The sequence below is a fragment of the Olea europaea genome, chromosome 1 (genome assembly GCF_002742605.1).
Source record: "Olea europaea var. sylvestris chromosome 1, O_europaea_v1, whole genome shotgun sequence".
Taxonomy (NCBI): domain Eukaryota; kingdom Viridiplantae; phylum Streptophyta; class Magnoliopsida; order Lamiales; family Oleaceae; genus Olea; species Olea europaea.
Window position 1 is genome coordinate 19,569,065 of NC_036237.1, and position 18,513 is coordinate 19,587,577.

Sequence of the window (18,513 nt, forward strand, 5' to 3'; positions counted from 1 at the left end):
TAAGAGACCTATAAACAGAGAGCGGCATCAAATTAACACTGGCACCTAAATCACATAAAGAATGCTCAAAATAATTAGAACCAATTGTGCAAGGCATCGTAAAACTCTCTGGGTCCTTTAGTTTACGAGGTAGCTTTTTCAAGAGAATTGCACTGCACTCTTCGTTAAGGCAGGCAGTCTAGTGTTCTTCCAGCTTCCTTTTGTTAGATAGGATCTCCTTCAAGAATTTTGCATAGCTGGCATTTGGGCTATTGCATCTACAAATGGGATATTTATGTGCAGCTTCTTAAAAATCTCCACAAACTTGGCAAACTACTTGTCCAACTTCTTTCTCTATAGCCTTTGAGTAAAGGAAATTGGTGGCACATAAGCTTTCATGGTGCTTTGTGCTCTAACTGTGGATGTTTCTTTCCGCTCTTCTTCCTCATTGATGCTTGGTACTCTTTTTCTTGATTTGCTTCTTCAACAATTACCTCTTTCTCTTTTCTTTCTGGTCTCTTCACATGTATATTTGGAAGTTGTACTCCACTTCTAGTTACAATAGCTTGGACTTGTTCTTTAGGATTGACCATTGTGTTGTCTGGCAAAGTCCCTTGCAGGTGTTTTGCAATTTGTTAAGCTATCTGATCAATTTGTGTTTCCAGTTTCTTGATGGATGCTTGTTGATTCTGAAAGTTAGTGTCAATTTACTAGAACACTGTGTCTATCTTCTACATGTGCTGGTTGAACTTCTCTCCCAAACTTTATTTTTTTCTCACGGCGTTGTTTGAACTGTTCCCTTGCTAATTATCAACCATCTAAAGTTCGGGTGTTTTCTTCATCCTGGGTTGTATGTTTGAGCAAATAGATTAAAATTTCGAGAGCAATTCAGAATGAAGTTGACTTGTTCCTCTGAAAGCCCATAGATGTGCAGTTTTCTGTCAGATGATTAGCCCCACCGTTTTCACTTGATGGACTAGGTATCACTGCATGTGCTTCTTTTATTTGTAACTTCACCAATAAATCTACCTGTTTTGTTAATGCTGCTATTTGGGCGTTGATAGATGCTGTGCTATCTAATTCATACATTTCCACTGCTTTTGGAGGCACCACTCTTTTGATGAAAACATGGAATGAATAGTGGCAATCAACTTAAGTAGATCCATACATTATTGCACTAATTTTCCTATAATCAATCGCCTTCAGAGGAATTCACTGGAGATTTGGACGGTGGTAAAAGTCCTATGTAGAAATATTGAACTTGATTTCCAATAGTGATCTTGTGATTTGGATATTTTCTCATCAACTCCTTAAATCTATTTCATGCTTCGTGATAGCTTTCCGTATCTCTTTGTTTGAAGGTTTGAATTTTTAGTCTGATTTTCGCTACCTTAGCCGGTGGAAAGAACTTATTGCAGAATTTCCTCATCAGCTCCTCACATGTGGTAATACTTCCATTAGGTTTAGCATCTCTCAGTGTATACGGGAATAATTGTAGTTTGATGATGTCCTTATTAACCCCAGGAGCATTATAATTCTGACAATTCTTGAGAAATCTGTAGATGTGTGTATTTAGATTCTCATGAGGTAGCCCATAGAATTGCAGAGTGTTGCTCATCAAATTAATCCAGTCAGCCCTTATCTGGAAGTTGTTGACCCCAAAATTCAGATACACAACACTGGACCGTGCAGATGCTACTATAAGCATCAAGAACATTGATACTGGAAAGTCTCCTTCATTTACTTTCCTTTGCTATTGCTGTTGACCTCTCCTGGCCATTTGTGCAATTGGCTGTATAGGGATAGGGTTGTTTAGATTATCATCCATTTGATGTTGCTATTTTTGTTTGTGTTTCCTGTATCTTCGTCTGAAGGTACGTTCTATTTTCTAATCAAACGGTTCTAGATCGTTGCCTTGGGTATGGAGCATGCAACGAACATCTTTTTTCTGTAAATAAAAGAAAATAAATAAATCAAATAACAAAAAAAATAAAAATAAATTAAGACCAAAATTAATAGTTCCCAGCAAAGCCGCCAAAAACTTGTTGTCAATTTTATTTTCACAAGTTACGGACCATAACAAGTAGTTAGTAGACCTAAGAATCCGAATTGTCGATCCTACGAGGACTATACTCGAGCACTTAATTCAATTTTTCTTTAACCACTATTTGATGAGATAAAAACTAGTATGATTTTAGTTTTAATCTAAATGTTAGAAAATAAATGGATGCACGCACGATTGGTTTGAAAATCAAATAATAAAATGATGTAAGGGCAAAACAATTTTACCTATTGGTCAGCTTTACATCTTAAATTAAGATTTACATCTAAAATAGTGTTTGGTCGAATTCTCCTATTGTATTCAATTTACCCCTCCCGAGTTCTCATTGAGCTTATTTAACTAATTAAATTTCATATCTCTATGCAAAGAGTTCTTTGTCCTACGAATTCAATTATGACCACAATAATTTGTATATATATCTCTACTCGTTATATCAGTTTACTGAATTTTGCTATATGGTCTAAATCCTAAACTCATATCTCTATTCGTAAAAGATTCACAAAAATCTTCAAATTAATGATCAAGTAATTTAAAACATTCAACCCATAGTAAAATCAACACATCGAAAAATTAAAACCAAAAATCTTAATAAAAAAATATAAAGGATCCCAATTGGTTACATTATTCACCCTAACAATAAATTTAGCTATTCATAATGAAAAAGGAAAAATCATAGATTGTCTTCGAATACATCACCGGATTTTGTATTAAAGATGTAGAAGAAACATTAGATCTGGCACCAAGAATTTCTTTATCTTCCAATCAATGCTTTACACGATGAATTTCTCGATGTTTTCTTCCTTGAATTAGTCCTTTGACTCTCCAATTGTGTTCTTCTACCTCTAAATGTGTGAATACCCTTCAAAAGTAAAAAAAAATTTTTATGTATAGGTGCCTTGCCATGAGTAGAAAGTAGGGTTTTCTTCTGAACTTTAAACACATGCGTAAATTGTGCCGTAAAGCTGTCAAGAAAGCATCGGAGTGCCCTAAAGTAGCATCGTAGTGCCACCTGTCTAGAAACCTTGGCGGTGTGGTGCCAGGGTTCTAGAATGTTGGGCGTTGCAAATGTGGCGTCGTGGCATCCTAGCTCTTTTTCTTGTTTCTTTTTGGAGCCTTAGCGCCACTGTTTAAGCTCCGGAGCGCTACTCGTCCAAAGATTTCCTTTGCCTCTTTTGCCCCTTTATCCACAACTTGTTTTCAATCCATGCCACTTACTTTAATTGATTATCGTTTTTGTATCTTTCACCATCTCGATAATCCAATAAAACAACATTAACACACACATTAAAGACGTTCAATACTCGTAAAATCTAGCTTAAAATCAAGTTAAAATTGGCTTAAACTCGTGAGTAAAACACACTTGTAAGAGAGAAAAGCATGTAGTTGACCTTCAATAATCTATCTTAACCTTGAGTGAATTGCAATCAATGAATAAATCATTAGACATTCAGGTTAAAAATCACACAAGTGAGCTTGAGAAATACTGTAGGAAAGTTAGTGAGCTGACTGCTGAAAAAAGGGACTTTGGAAATCCAGGTCAAAAATCTTATTAGCGATCTAGTGTATTCCAAGTCTCAACTGCTTGCCTTTTCTAGTGGATCTGAAAAGTTAGATAACATTCTAAGAATGAGCAAGCCGGCTGGCAATAAGGGAGGTCGAGGTTTCAATGATAATACCGTTAGTACTTCAAAGACCAATTTTGTCCCTACCACTAACCAACCAAAACATGTGCCTAACCCAGAACCTAAGAATAAGGGGTCTTTAGGATAGAGGTATGCTAGACAATGTAGGACTCATCAACCTAGGAGTCAGCAATCATAAAACATTGGTCCTTGGTTTATCCCTACATGCTTTCGTTGTGGTGAGTTAGGACACATAAGGCCTAGCTATCATCAATTCCTGAACAAACATTGAAACAAGAGCATAAATAAGAATAAAAATCAGGAGTTTGTACGTCATATTGGATTACTTATTGATCAAGTAAGTCGTTTCACCAAGTTGGTGACATAGTTGTCTAGAATTGTTCTCCCACTAGGCAGATTTGGATGAAAAAGAGTGATCTAAAAAATTCTGAAATAGATCATGATGCTCTTAAAGGTAAGAACATTTCGGTACCTATCTGATTATGTAATTTTGGTGCATGTCTATGCTTATCATTGTGTGCCATTGATTTATGTATGCATCACATTTGCTTATTTGTTTTCTAGGTAGTTCATGCATGTGCATTTTCATTGTGTTTGCATTGGCACATGCCCATTTTATTTTGTTTTATGTGCGATTTTTTTGTGTGTGTGTGTGATGCATTCACGTATTAGAAACAAAAACAACAAAAAATTTGAAAATTTGAAAAAAAAGAAGGATGAAATTTTTTTTACTTCATGATATGTAACATTCACGAACTTGTGTGTTGTGACCAAGTATTGACATGATTGATGAGCGATAGCAAATTTTTCATTACTTGCTTAGGTTGCTATAGAATACTTAATATAGGTGTCTTTATGTACCATCTGCAATGCACACACTATGATATTGTAAGTGAGACTTAATCGCGTGTGTCAAATTTGGGATGGTAGTCACATGTTAGTGAGATGACTTTGAACATGAATTGACCTTATTTATTAGAATTAAGCTCAAGTATACCCCTCATGATAAAAAGCTCAATATCTTATGTTTTCTTCGAAGCCTATTTGATTCATCCAATTAAGCCTACGAGGATCTCAAAACCTGATGTCTATGGTCAACTGACTTGGGTTAATTGGCCTAAAGCGCTACAGGAATCATCTTAGTCACTTAATGAAGAAGGCCATGCACTTAAGATGTAAAAATAAAAAATAAAATTGACGAGCTTTGAAAATATAGAAAAATGTGAAAAATGTATTCTCAAAGTTAGGAGAGAAAAGAAAAATGAAAATATACATGAAACATGAGCTTTATCTAAAGGTCCTAATGTGCTTTAAATAGTTTGACTTTTACAAGTACGAGAATAAACTTATTGGCAATGATATTTTGCATGTCCATTCTCACAAAATTAAGGTTTGGACTCCTGCTAAGTAAGGATTAGTGACACTTTACACATGAGTCACTTATACGATAGTATGTGGGAAGGTTTATCGATTGTTAATTATGCTTGTGCATGCTATCAACTGTAGTTTTGAGTTGTTATATATTCATGTTCAAATTGATTTTGATATTCGTCCATTCCTCATTTATGACAAAAAGGGGGGAGCGAATATACGAAGGGAGAGAGAAACATATATCTAGGGTCGTTGAGGAAAGACATGGATACATTTTAATACTGCATAAAAATGTTGAGAGTTTGTAGTAAGGGAGAGAATTTACATAGCATTGCATTCTATATTATAATGCATAGCTATTTGAGTTTTGATGTTTTGTCATGTTAATGTTTCGACTGGTGTCTTGATTGACATTAATGTCACATCTCATACTAGTATGCTTATTTATGATTATGAACTTCAATTGCTACATTTTCCTGTATCATGTGTTTTTACACTGGGTATTTGAGTTTTTTGTTTAAGGAAATAGGTTTAACAAGAAATGCAAGAGATAGTCATTTAGTTTGAGTTTGGGCAGATTAGTTTTGTACTTTTATTTCCTTGACTTTATTCTATAGTTTTGTCACAGAATGCCAAAAGTGGAGTTCATTAGGTTTCTATTGTATTGGCAATTCTTTAGACAAAAAAAATAATATAAAAGATTTGTAAAAGTCAAGGAGTCCGCTTAGATGTTGTAATCAAAGTTAAATTATTGAATCTTAATTAAAGTAAAAGAGTTGGAGTTAGTAGTATAGTCCTTGAAAGAGTCCAAGATGTCTAGAAAGATCACATATGATCATTGGAATATAATTAGAAGTCTAAAGGATATCCACGAGCCCCACAAGTTATTTTCTAAATTCTCACACACAACACATTTTTCACATAGAAAACATTGGAATATGGACAAGGCTATTTCAAGACAAATTGTATCCCTTTAAGTTAGCTTTCTAACGCATTTTGAATCACTTCAATCGTAGAACGGAAGAAAAAGTTATGATAAAAATATTGACAACTGCTCAGCTATCACTCGCCTATCGCTAGCTCCTCGCTCGAGCTATAGATCGACGATCAGAGTTCTATTTTGCTTCAAACACTTGGTTTTTCAATCCCTTTTTCATCCCAAACATTTTTCCTATAAATATCCTACCTATGAACAATGAAAAGTGTGGTTGTTCATTGTGCCTCACATACATATCATATTCATATCAATCCTTTAAGATCCAAGAATATATTCAACCCTTGATTCAATCCTTTGATTATTGAGATCCTGCAACCACATTTTGAAGGAAAACATCAAACCCTTGAATCCAAAACATCTTGCTTCCTTAACACTTTTAAGGAAAGGACTCTCTCAGTTGGACATTGGAAGATATAGACTGCAAGCACAGGAAAAGCATAAGAATTGGTGATTCTTGAAATTCCACTTGAAATAGACAATTGTACAAGATCGAGAAGCTACAGGAGACAGTTGTATCTTGGAGATTACAGGAGGTAGATTGGAAGTTTAGTGGAATTGGTTAAACAGCATCTAACTATAAGGCTTATTGCTTATAATGGAGGTAACTTGCTTAGTCCTGGAGTTTTTACACAGTTGGGGTTTTTCCGTCATCATATTAGTGTTATTTATTGTTTTCCATATTAAAAATTGCGGCATTCAAACATAGAGAATTGGACTTGTTTGATTAATCATCTGAAAACTATTAAAAAGTGACTTGTTACTTTTATTAGACAATTTTGCACGTAAAGTCAAATTAAATCGGCTAGGTTAGAACATTCAAGTAGTATCAAAGCGTAATAGAGCCAACCTTTTCACCTTGTGTTTCTTATAAAGAGCAGGGACTCTAATTTATTATTTTCTCACATATCAACTATATTTATTTCCCTTCTTACAAAACAAAGAACATATATTGATTTTTCCATATTAACATCTTTTTTAACTGGCATCCTTTTATCCTTGTAGCGACTGAAAATTTTTATATTTAAATGATAATCTTTTCTCTAAATTTTTATAAGAAATAAATTTGCGTACCTGCAAATTTTTCCCAATTTATGTGCTTTAAGTGGCCATGTAATTAGTATGCTAACTTCGTCTAGTCTATGCTAATTACTTGTTGTCTTTGAAATATTGTGAGATAAATTATGGTATGTTTAAGTTATGTTTCGTCACTTAATCTTATTACTGTTAGTAGTTACATAAGTCATGATTTAGTTAAAATTTACATCGAATGCGTAATATCGCAAGATTTATTATTATATTATTGTTGTTGTGAGAATTACTATGTCGATATTGGACTCGTTTAGTGCCTTATAATTAATCATGCATATTAGGTTCGAGCAGAAGTCAATTTGGATGAGGACAACCAAATTAGGTCAAATAAAGAGAAAACTATGATTATTGAATTTATGAAGAATTTCTTTCACTAGTTAAGGAAATTGTCCAGTTGAATTCACGTGGCAGTTTGGGACTGCCATTATCCTTTGAAATGAAATTGATTAGTTGAATTCACGTGTGTGTTTGGAACTCCCATTATCATTTGTGTTAATTTTATATTATCCTAATCCTAACAAATCTTTATTGGAGGAGTTTGAATTTATGGTTAGTTGTATTAGGATAAATAAGCTCAAAGTCCTATACTACTAAAACTCTCCTTGCACACGTGTCGTGGTTTACCTCCACAGTTTATTATTCTATTCATTTTTCCTTTGATATAAACAACAACAAAGATATACACACACATAAATCAAACAGTTCACAAAGTTAAATTCAAGTAAAGGAGACAAACACGGTGATCAAACCTTAAGATTTGTTTCGAAAGAGGTTGATTCAAACACCACTTTATTTCAATTCATGTTATATTTCAGCATGTATAAATGTGATTATATGTTATATGTGACTCCTTGTGGGGTTTAAATATGAGCTGGTGGCGTAGTAGTGCACCAAATGTTGATATGTTGCCGGATCATCGATGTGCTTACTCATCAAAGTTTGAATGATAAAAATATATGCTTAAAGTATACTATGTTTGAATTTAATATGTTTATGATTCTATTGAGTGTTTCTATGAAAGACTCAGCCCCCAACAATTTCAAATTAAGATGATTAATTGCAGCATAGAAGAAAGCGGTGGTGCTTTGATTTTAAATCTGAATGACATCATTTGAGTTATGTTTTGTTCGAATAATTGTTTAAATTTGAAATATTTTAAGTTAGTATTTATTGACAGTTTGAAGATTGAATTGTTGATAAAATTATTTCATGATTGATAGAATATTTTTATTGTGGTTTATTTAATTTATTTGAGTTGCAACACTAGGTTTTAAATATTTTCAGTTTCTGCCCATATGTTTAAAAATTCATCCAGATCGAAATACTTGAAATTTTGGGGTGATTCTAGATGGAGAAGATGGCCACATGAGTTATCGATCTCTTAGATTTAGAATAATGAATTTTGGTTGTGTAAGACTCAAGTTATAGATGTTTTCCTGAGAGCTGCCAAAATGTACCTAAGAACAAATAGATCCGATTTAAAATATAAAAAAATAAAAACCTATCTGTCGATTGAATTTATATACAAAACTTTAACAAGTAATTTCTCCTATGTGTAAGATATCTACAGTTTAAATTTTGGATTTCATTTAATTGTCGAACGAACTTTATTTTAGAAAGCTATAGAAGATGAAAGTCTTAACTTTTCGAAAGAAAATTTCTTTAGTTTGTAATCATTTTCCAAAGCCGTAAAGCTTTTAGTCCAAGTTAATATTCCACATTCTATGAACAATCTAGGTAGAATTTTACAAATATAAGATTTTAGTAATGTTACGAGCTTGGGGTGTTGCAACACTAACATATCCACGTGCATTAATTCACTCTCCATTCTTCATTCTTTCTTGAAGAACCTCCAGTTTTGTTTTCCCAATCAAGAAATTGTTTGAGATTGAACGATCCAATCTAGAATAGAAATAGGGAACAAGTACAAGAAACAAAAGAAAACAAATTGAAATAATATCAATAGTTAATTGTAGTATTTGACTATGTGAAAAACTCATGCCTTAGCCTAATTGTTTACTTGTTTGATTCCTAAATTAATTTCCAACACTTTGTTTTTAGGAGAATTCAAACATTGACACTTTTGAAGTGAAGTTGGGTATTCGATATTTCAACGAGCCATTATGCATTACAACTTTGCATTTCCATTTTATAAAGGATGAACGAATCCAGAACGCTCAGTCAACACTTGAAAGATCGGCTAGCTAGCTACAATATCAATTTAAATTTTAGAGTTACTGAGTATACATTCTAGATTACCAATTTATTCGACCTTACGTGCGAAATTATACTAACCAAAGCAACATGTCACTTTAATTAGTTTCTAGATGGTTAAACATACAATTCAATTTAATCTTACTATTAATGCCGCAGTTTGTAATAAATTATGGAAAGCAGTAAAAACACAAACTTTGATGATAGAGAAACCGGACATGGAAAAAACTCCGGGACCAAACCAGTTACCTTCACTATAGACAATTCAGGGATACATAGCAATTCCAATAACTCCTGTACCCAATCAGACACAATGTCATAGTCTCACGATCTACTGTCATAGATGCTTCTAGCCTACTAGACCTCCTAATCTACCACCCGTAGCCGCCTACTACCTTAGATACCTCTAACCTTATGCTAGACTTCCTGATCTACCTTCTGCAGCCCAATCTACTGTCTCCTACAGCCTCTTGGTCTTATGCTGAATGTCTCTCCAAGTGGAAGACCAAGAACCGCATGTTCTTGTGCTTGTAACTGCACTTCAATCTACATCTTTCAATTCCCCAATGAAAGAGTCACTTCCTTAATAGATTAAGGAAACCTAGTGCTTTGTATTGAGAACCTTGATGTTTTCCCAAAAACTGGTTGTTGGATCACAAGATGAATATGGTTGAATCCTCAATGAATTATGTCTTGGATCTCTTGAACACAGATGAGTAGATATTGTATAATGAAAGAATAATATGGCAACCCCGTATCTCACGTCCCAAACTTTTCTTTTTATATTTGGGGTTAAATAAGTGTTCTGGGCCATATGAAATTCTCTAAAATGCGACCTAGGGTTTGGTCACGTAACACTATCGCTCGAGCGACGTCTAGCAAGAAGCGAGCGATAGCTTCTCCGCTCGAGCGACGCTTGGGCGAACAGCGGGCAACTATGGTTTTGCTTCATTCGCTCGAGCAACAACTTGGCGAGTCTTCTACCTTGTTCCAAATTCAACCCTAGCATAAACCATCTATACAAATTGCAATCCAAGTCCCTGACTTTTACAACATGTTCAATTAAGTCCATTTTGTTCACAGAATCGCCAATTACAATATAAAACCTAACAAACCCCCCTTTGGCATTCTGTGACAAAACTGTACATATAAATTTAGGACTAGAAGATAAAAAACTATTCTACCCAGTTGACGCCGGGTAGGATAGTGATTATCCCATTGGCGTGTTGTAGTAGATGATTCGTAAGAAAAGAACGATAGAAAATGCCCAAAAAATCAGAGAAAATACTCTGAATTCAACTCAATATTATTAATAATGCAGAATGATCAAAACTAACCCACAAGCCGAGTTAAATAGCTGCGAAATATGAAATTATGGGAAAATTACCAAAAATGGCAAAATCCCAAAATTATACCAAAACAAAATATTAAGTAAAAGAAGTAAGTTTCCAAAAATTTGGCTCAATTCGAGCTTTCTAACATATGAAAAAAAGGAAATGAAATATTACCATAAATAGTAAAAAAAATAACATAAAATTGAATTTTGAAAAGGAAAACAGTGGATTTTGGGCTCGAAATTGACATCCACCGAGCATAGCTTGCGGCCACAACGTGCGTGCCGAAGAGAGCTTTTCGGATTGGGGTCATAATAGCAATTCCGATAACCGTAGCCAAAGGTATGGCCAAATTACCAAAGACGCGTCGAATTCCCCCAATAAAGGAAATAATGGTAATTCACTTTCCATCTTTGTGCCGATCCGCCATCTCATTGTATCTCAGCGCCATCATTGTGCTATCTGACAAATCAGCATCACTTGACTCGGATCCTCCTGCATCACCAGTATACCCAATTGCCGAGTCTTGCGCTCCTTGTTGTACTTATTTCCTGAAATCTAAAAACTCAAATACCCAATGTAAAAGCACTTGATATAGGAGATATAAAAATTAAAGCACTTAATCACAAATGCCAATTTGAGGCGTGACCTTGATGTCAACCAAAACACCAGCATCACTAAACATCAAAACTTAACAGAAATGTATGAGATATGGAATGCAATGCGATGCTCCCTCATACTGCAAGCTCTCATGAATTTGATGCAATAATATAATGTATCTATGTCTCACCCCAATGACCCCTAGACATAGGGAAGATGCAATATGTAAAATGTCAATCAATCAGTGAAAAGAATGTACATGTAAATGCAAATTCGCTCTACGCTCTTATTTTCTCCCCGTCAGTTATACATTTTTCTCCCCCTTTTTGTTACAAATGCTGAAGGGAATACTATCAAATTCAAACAGAGCAATAACATATAATAACTTAAAAATTCAGTCGATAGTATGCATAAGTAAAATCAATAGACTATAAACCTTCTCACATACGCAGTTCAGATCAGAATGGAGTAAATAGTACAAGTGACTCATGTATGTAAAGTGTCACTAATCCAATGCAAGCAGGACTCCAAACCTTAATTTTGTGAGAAGAGACATGCTAATCACTACTAATAAGTATATTCCCCTACTAGTGAAAGTCAAATCACAAAAGTACAGTAGGACCTATACTTACTATTTTTCTTATTTTTCTGCCCCTTGCTTTGAGCATTTATATTTTTCAATGTTCCACATTTTTTAGCTCATCACAATTTCATATTTTTCACATTTTTTTCAAGTTCATTTATTTTTTCATCTTAAGTGCAGGTTCTTCTCCATTAGGTGACTGAAATGACCCCTGTAGTGAGCTTTTTGTCGGTTAACCCAAATCAGTTGACCATAGACACCAGGTTCTAAGAGACCCCGCAAGCTTAATTGATCGAGTCAAATAGGCCCTGAAGAAGAGCATCGAGATAATAAGCATTTACTTGGGGGAATTTTTTTGGGTTTAGGTCTACTAAAAGTGGTCAATTCATGTTCGAAGTTACCCAATTAAGATGTAACAGCCATCCCAAATCTCACACACGCGGTAAAGTCTCACTAACAAATTTATAGTAGGTACAGTGTATATGATACATGAAGACACCTATACTAACCAATCCAAAGTGACCTAAACAAGTAATGGAAATTATTTTACAGCCTATCAATTTCAACTCATACATGATCACAACATGTAAGTTCAAGAAACATATGTCATCCTGTAGAAGTGTTCCATAACCAACTATTTTTGTGTTTTTCAATTTTTCAATTTTTTTTTTTTTTGCGCTTTTCATTTTTACAAAAGTGAATGCTCACACATAAAAGAAAAACTAAAATCAAGCACACAAAACAAGCTAAAAATATGTATGCACCAAAGGAAACCAATGTAAATGCATATGTATGAAACCAAAAATTATGCTAAATAAAAATAAAATAAAATAAACACACAAGTGATGCATGCACAAATGATGTGGCAGTTAAGACCAAGCATGCATAAAAAATAGAAATATCTAATCATCTAGGTACATAAGTGCTCTTCCCTTGAGAGTACCGTGATCTGCTACAAGATTAGGCAGATCACTCTTCTTCACCTAAACCTGTCTAGTGGAAGAATAGTTCCCAGATAGTTGTGTCACCAATTTGGTCAAACAATTCACTTGATCAGTAAGGAATACAATCTGACCAATAGACACCTGATTCTTGTTCGTTCTCAAGTTCGTGTTTTTCCTTTTGTTCAGACGGATATGACCTAACTCACCACAATGAAAGAAAGTAGGGATAAACCTAGGACCTATGTTATGCGAATGTTGAAGTCTATTCCTAAGTCAACGGGGCCTACACTATCTGGTAGACCTTTGTCCTACAAATTCCTTTTCCTTAAGTTCTTGGTTAGGTATATGTTTAGGCTGGTTAGTGGCGGGGACAAATGTGGTCTTAGACATGCTAGCTACATCATTATCTTTTTCCTTATATCCTAGACCTCTCCTATTTCCAGCCTAGCTGCCTATACCTAGCATGTTATCTAACTTAGACGACCCACTGTTGAAGGCAAAAAGTTGTTTACAACCTGAATTTCTAAAGTCTCATTCATAGCGGTCAACTTGCTGACTTTTCTAGGGGACCTCTCAAGCTCACTGGTGAGATTCTTAACCTGAGACTCTAAAGCTTCATTCGTCGACTTAAGCTTACTCAGGATAGAGGAAGATTCCTTAACGTACGCTTCTAACTTAGCTTTATCCAATTTCAGCTTCTGAACAGTCGCCCTTAAGGCCTTATTTTTACTGAGAATTTTTAGGCTCTCTTGATGCATTTTTTTCATATGTCTCTTAGATATCTTCCTCACTTCCAAACTCACTTTTAGCTTCCTCACCACTATCTATGTCATCATTTTTCTCACCCTGGTCGGATCCACTCGTAGCCCGAGCAACAAAGGTAACCGCCTGAGTTCCCTCGTGTGTGGTTTATAAGATATCCCAACCTTCTTTCACAACCTCACACATGGACACTCTCCTAAACTCCTTGGGAAAAATCGTCATAAAGAGGGCATGAAGGGCTTTACTATTCCAATTGCAACTATCTAGTTCAGCCTTAGACCAATTTTCTGTGGGGGTGGAAGTAATGGCATTGTTAACCATGGTACTAGGGCAAACCAACTGTTAGCTACACTCAACCAAATCCTTTCATCCATAGATTTCAAGAAAGCCCTCATCCTAATTTTCCAACACACATAATTACTACCATCAAAATAGGGCAGCACACTCTATTAAGTACTCATCTAGACAATTGTAAGGTCAAGACTCATGTTTAAGCTCTGATATCGCTTGAACAAATCCAAAACGTTCAGTAAACACTTGAAAGATCGGCTAGCTAGCTACAATGCAAATTCAAATTTTAGAGTTACCGAGTATACATTTTAAGATTACCAATTTGTTCGACCTTACATGCGGAATTATTCTAACCAAAGCAACACGTCACGATAATTAGTTTCTAGCTGGTAAACATACAATTCAATTTAATCCTATGTTTAAATGTTCCAGTTTGTAATAAATTATGGAAAACAGTAAAAATACAAATTTTGATGTCGAAGAAACCCAACGTGGGAAAAACTTCGGGACAAAGCCAGTTATCTCCACTATAGACAGTTCAGGGAATATACAACAACTGCAATAACTCCTGTACCGACTAAGACCAGCTGTCACATCTCACGATCTACTGTCATAGATGTCTCTAGCCTACTAGACCTCCTGATCTACCTCTCGTAGCCTCCTGCTACTGTAGATACCTCTAGCCTCCTGCTAGACTTCTTGATCTACCTTTTGTAGCCCAATCTACTATCTCCTACAGCCTCCTGGTCTTACGTTGAATGTCTCTCCAAGTGGAACACCAAGAACCGCCTATTCTTGTGCTTGTAACTGTGCTTCAATCTACCTCTCTCAGTTTTCTAATGAAATAGTCCCCTCCTCAATAGATTAAGGAAGCCTAGTTCTTTGAATTGAGAACCTTGATATTTTCCCAAAAACTGGTTGTCGTATCACAAGATGAATATGGTTGAATCCTCCAATGAATTATGTCTTGGATCTCTTGAACACAGATGAGTAGATATTGTATAATGAAAGAATAGTACCCTATATCTCACATCCCAGACTTTTCTTTTTACACTTGGGGTAAATAAGTGTCCTGGGCCGTACAAAATTCTCCAAAATGCAATTTCAGAGTTGGTCACGTAACACTGTCGCTCAAGCAAGAAGAGAGCGATGACTTCTTCGCTCGAGTGACGCTTGGGCGAACAGTGGGCAACAATGGTTCCTGCTTCATCCGTTTGAGCAACAACTTGGCGAGCAGCTAACGAAAATTCGACCAGTCTTCTACCTTGTTCCAAACTCAACCCTTGCCTAAACCATCTATACAAATTGTAACCCAAGTCCCTGACTTTTACAATGTGTTCAATTAAGTCCCTTTTGTTCACAGAATCGCCAATTACAATATAAAACCTAATAAGGGATAACACACTGTAATTTTTATTTAGCAATAATGTTTGTTGATGCATAAATTGAAGAACCAATCGATTTCATATCTTTGGTGCAACAAGTAATTTTGTTCATTGGGTAAACAATTTAATTTGTTTTCTAGCAGATTTTGACTAACTAAATCTAAACTCGATCATTTCTAAATGGGTTGGTTCAGTTCAAAATTGAAACGATGATGGAACCGCATGGATCTATACCAACGGTTTCTAAACAATGAATTTAGGTTTGCTTTTGCGGTTTAGCATTCTTTTTCTCTCCTCTATCTTTTACGATATGTTGGCTTATTTCAGACTTGTTTGTACATAATTGTGTCGGATGAAAGTTGCTTGCTTCGACTTGAAAGCATGGCCATTTTATTGTTGGAGGTGAAAAGTTGAATTAGAGAAGAGAAATAGACTTGAGTTTTGAATTGAAAGTACTAGCATGAAATTGTAGAAATATTTAAAATATTAAATTTTAGTATTAACATTTTTTTGCAATATTTTAAGAAAATTAAGAACAAGATTGCAAAAATGAGTTGACCTTGTTGAATTTGCTTGGTTCCATTTCTCTTTCGTAAAATGATGAAATATTTTTTCGCTAGCCACATTTATTTTGTTTGAAGCAAGTATAGATTCGAGGTCGAATCCTTTCGAAGAGGGAGGGAATGATGTCATCCAAAAAATGAAGGCAAGTATGAGTAAGGATCCGTTGATCGTTGAAGAGGGGTCAATGACTAGATCACGAAAAAAGCAGTTAAAGAAGAGACGAAATTATTTGTGCAAGCTACAATAGACTAAACATTGATCTTGGCAAGTAAAGGAGTAAGTTTCATGGTTGGCTGGAAAGAGGAATCGCTATGGATCAACTTGATTCAAGTCACAAACGAAGGAGTTGCGAAACTACACTATGCAACCACATAGTGTAATGGGGTATGCAGTTGTAAATCTGCATGCAGAAACTTTTAGAAAGGAACTAAGGTGATCTATGCGACCACAAAGGATAGAAATATGCGGCTGCATAATACATTCCGGGCACGATATTTTTCCAATTTTGTGAGATCTTTTATTTAAGTTAAAACTCTAGTTTTATGGTAATTTTTAGTATGTTTAGAACTTAATTCCGTTTTTGCTAGGATTTTATGAATTTCCTATAAATAGGACTCATCATTTTACATTGTAAACAACTTTCATTCATTCAATAAGAGAGATTATTTTTGAGTAATATTTCTTTTAATTCATTGTTCTTCATTGAACTAATTTTACAAACTTATCAAAAATTATTTTTTGTGACCTTTCAGACAATCCGAGTGAGATTCTTTAATTTTGTGATCACAGGGTCAACATATTGTTAGCGATTCTGTTGGTTCTTTGGTTCAATATTTTTGAATCAAACTTTAAACTCTAATTTCTTGATTTGTTTGAGTTTGATTTTCAGAGCTACTATTGCTACGTGGGTTCACATTATAAAAAAAAAAACACAATTGGTGAAAGCTATGAAATAAATTAGTTATTTTGACAAGTTACTTTAAAAATGACCTTTTTATTTAAAGTTATGACAGAAAGATTAACTTGCCTATATATATGAGAAAAATAGGATATATAGTCCCTGTATGAGTCATAATTTCCAAAAATTTACATTTTTTTTTTCAAAATCACAAACATTATTTCGATAAAATAATTTGCTCGTAAATCTAAAACATGTCCCTACTTTTTAACCACATTTTCAAACATTCACCATTACAAAACTCATTTATTTACACAAAATGGAGCTTAAACATAGCCATTATTTTTTCTAAGCTGTAATATGAGTGTTGGACATGTTTTTTGTTCTGGAATGTTATAATCCGAGATTATGAAAATATTCTCATTTTCGTGGCTCAAACGAGAAAATTTGATTTGGAGTTGAGATTGTTTTTCACTGTTTATCAAATGAAGAGATTAACCCAAAGAAATTGTATTTTATGCGAAAATGACTTCTAAATTTCTTTGTATTGCTTATCCAGACTAAGATGCTCTAACTTATTATTTACTCATACATCAACTATATTGATTTAGTAGTTATCAAGATAAAGAATATATATTGATTTCTCTACACTAATATCTTTCTTTTACTTTCAAACGAGAAGTTGTGGGTGTGGTTTCCGGGGTCTGTCTATGCTGTAAATTGTGTGCTGCACCACAGTTTTTGTATTTTGTTTTCCGGAACAATATAAACAAAGATTACGAAAAGATTCTTCTTGTTCCGTGTTTCAGTATGTACAGGCAATCAATATCATAGTTGAACATTGTGCTTATTTGACGTTGTTAAAGCAGAAACAGAGATCTCTAGGAATATGACGAATGGGAGAGATTGGTGGGAGCTGTGTTGCAGCTAGAGTAGGATCGGGTAGTGGCCCGAGCCGATTAAAGAAGCACAAGCTCCAGTTCCATTTCCATTTCCATATCATTGGATTTTGTTCTGTTTGTGTTTAGAAAATGTTTAGCTTTTCCGAGAGAGAGAGAGAGAGAGAGAGAGACCATTAATAAAATTGAATTATTGATTGTCATTAATATATAAACCACCCTAAATTATATAAGTCGAGAATTGAAAATAAGATAATAATATGATGATTTGAAATCCAACACATACATCGCATAGATTAGTTCAAAAATATTTTAATTAATTAGTAGATTAGTTTAGATATAATTAATAAATCATTTTTGTGTTACTTTAAATTCCAGTTACTAACGAGTTGAAATAGAATTCATTTAAAAGTCTATTACTCGTGTGACAATACGTTTCCTATTATATTATTACTTGTTAAAGATCTCGTACACTTAAGAGTTTTATCCGAATATAATCCTAGACGTTATGATGTATAAATGTAATTAGTAAAATTGCATTGTTGATAAGAATGAGAATAATTTAAGCAACGGGACAAAAGATCCGAAAAGAATACAAGGGAAGTGGTCATTTATCACTATATTAAACTAATCATAATTCCCTAATCAAAGTTAATTACGTCACCACCACGTTGCAATATTATAATAATAAAGTTTTGTAATTACTTACGCATTTGCTTGCTCGCCCTTTATTAAAAAATACGATTGGTGAAAGTTATGGCATAAATTAGTTATTATGACAAGTTACTTTAAAAATGACCATTTTATTTAAAATTAAGACAAAAGGAATAACTTGCCTCTATATATATATATATATATATATATATATATATATATATATATATAGAGAGAGAGAGAG

The 18,513-nt window shown here is 34.3% G+C and overlaps 1 protein-coding gene across 1 annotated transcript; it reads right to left on the reverse strand.

Annotated features, from left to right (window-relative positions):
* Nucleotides 1-614: 614 nt before the first annotated feature.
* On the reverse strand, nucleotides 615-1,696 carry LOC111405589. The gene is made up of 2 exons (XM_023034543.1): nucleotides 1,370-1,696; nucleotides 615-668 (listed from the first exon to the last, which is right to left on the reverse strand). Exons 1-2 carry the CDS (start codon nucleotides 1,694-1,696, stop codon nucleotides 615-617), a joined length of 381 nt encoding a protein of 126 aa, XP_022890311.1.
* Nucleotides 1,697-18,513: the final 16,817 nt, after the last annotated feature.

Coding starts and splice junctions, on each gene's coding strand:
- LOC111405589 (XM_023034543.1), bottom strand. CDS start 1,696: ATGTTCTTGATGCTTATAGTAGCATCTGCACGGTCCAGTGTTGTGTAT. Junction 669..1,369: donor AGTTCTTTCCACCGGCTAAG/GTAGCGAAAATC, acceptor ACTAACTTTCAG/AATCAACAAGCATCCATCAA.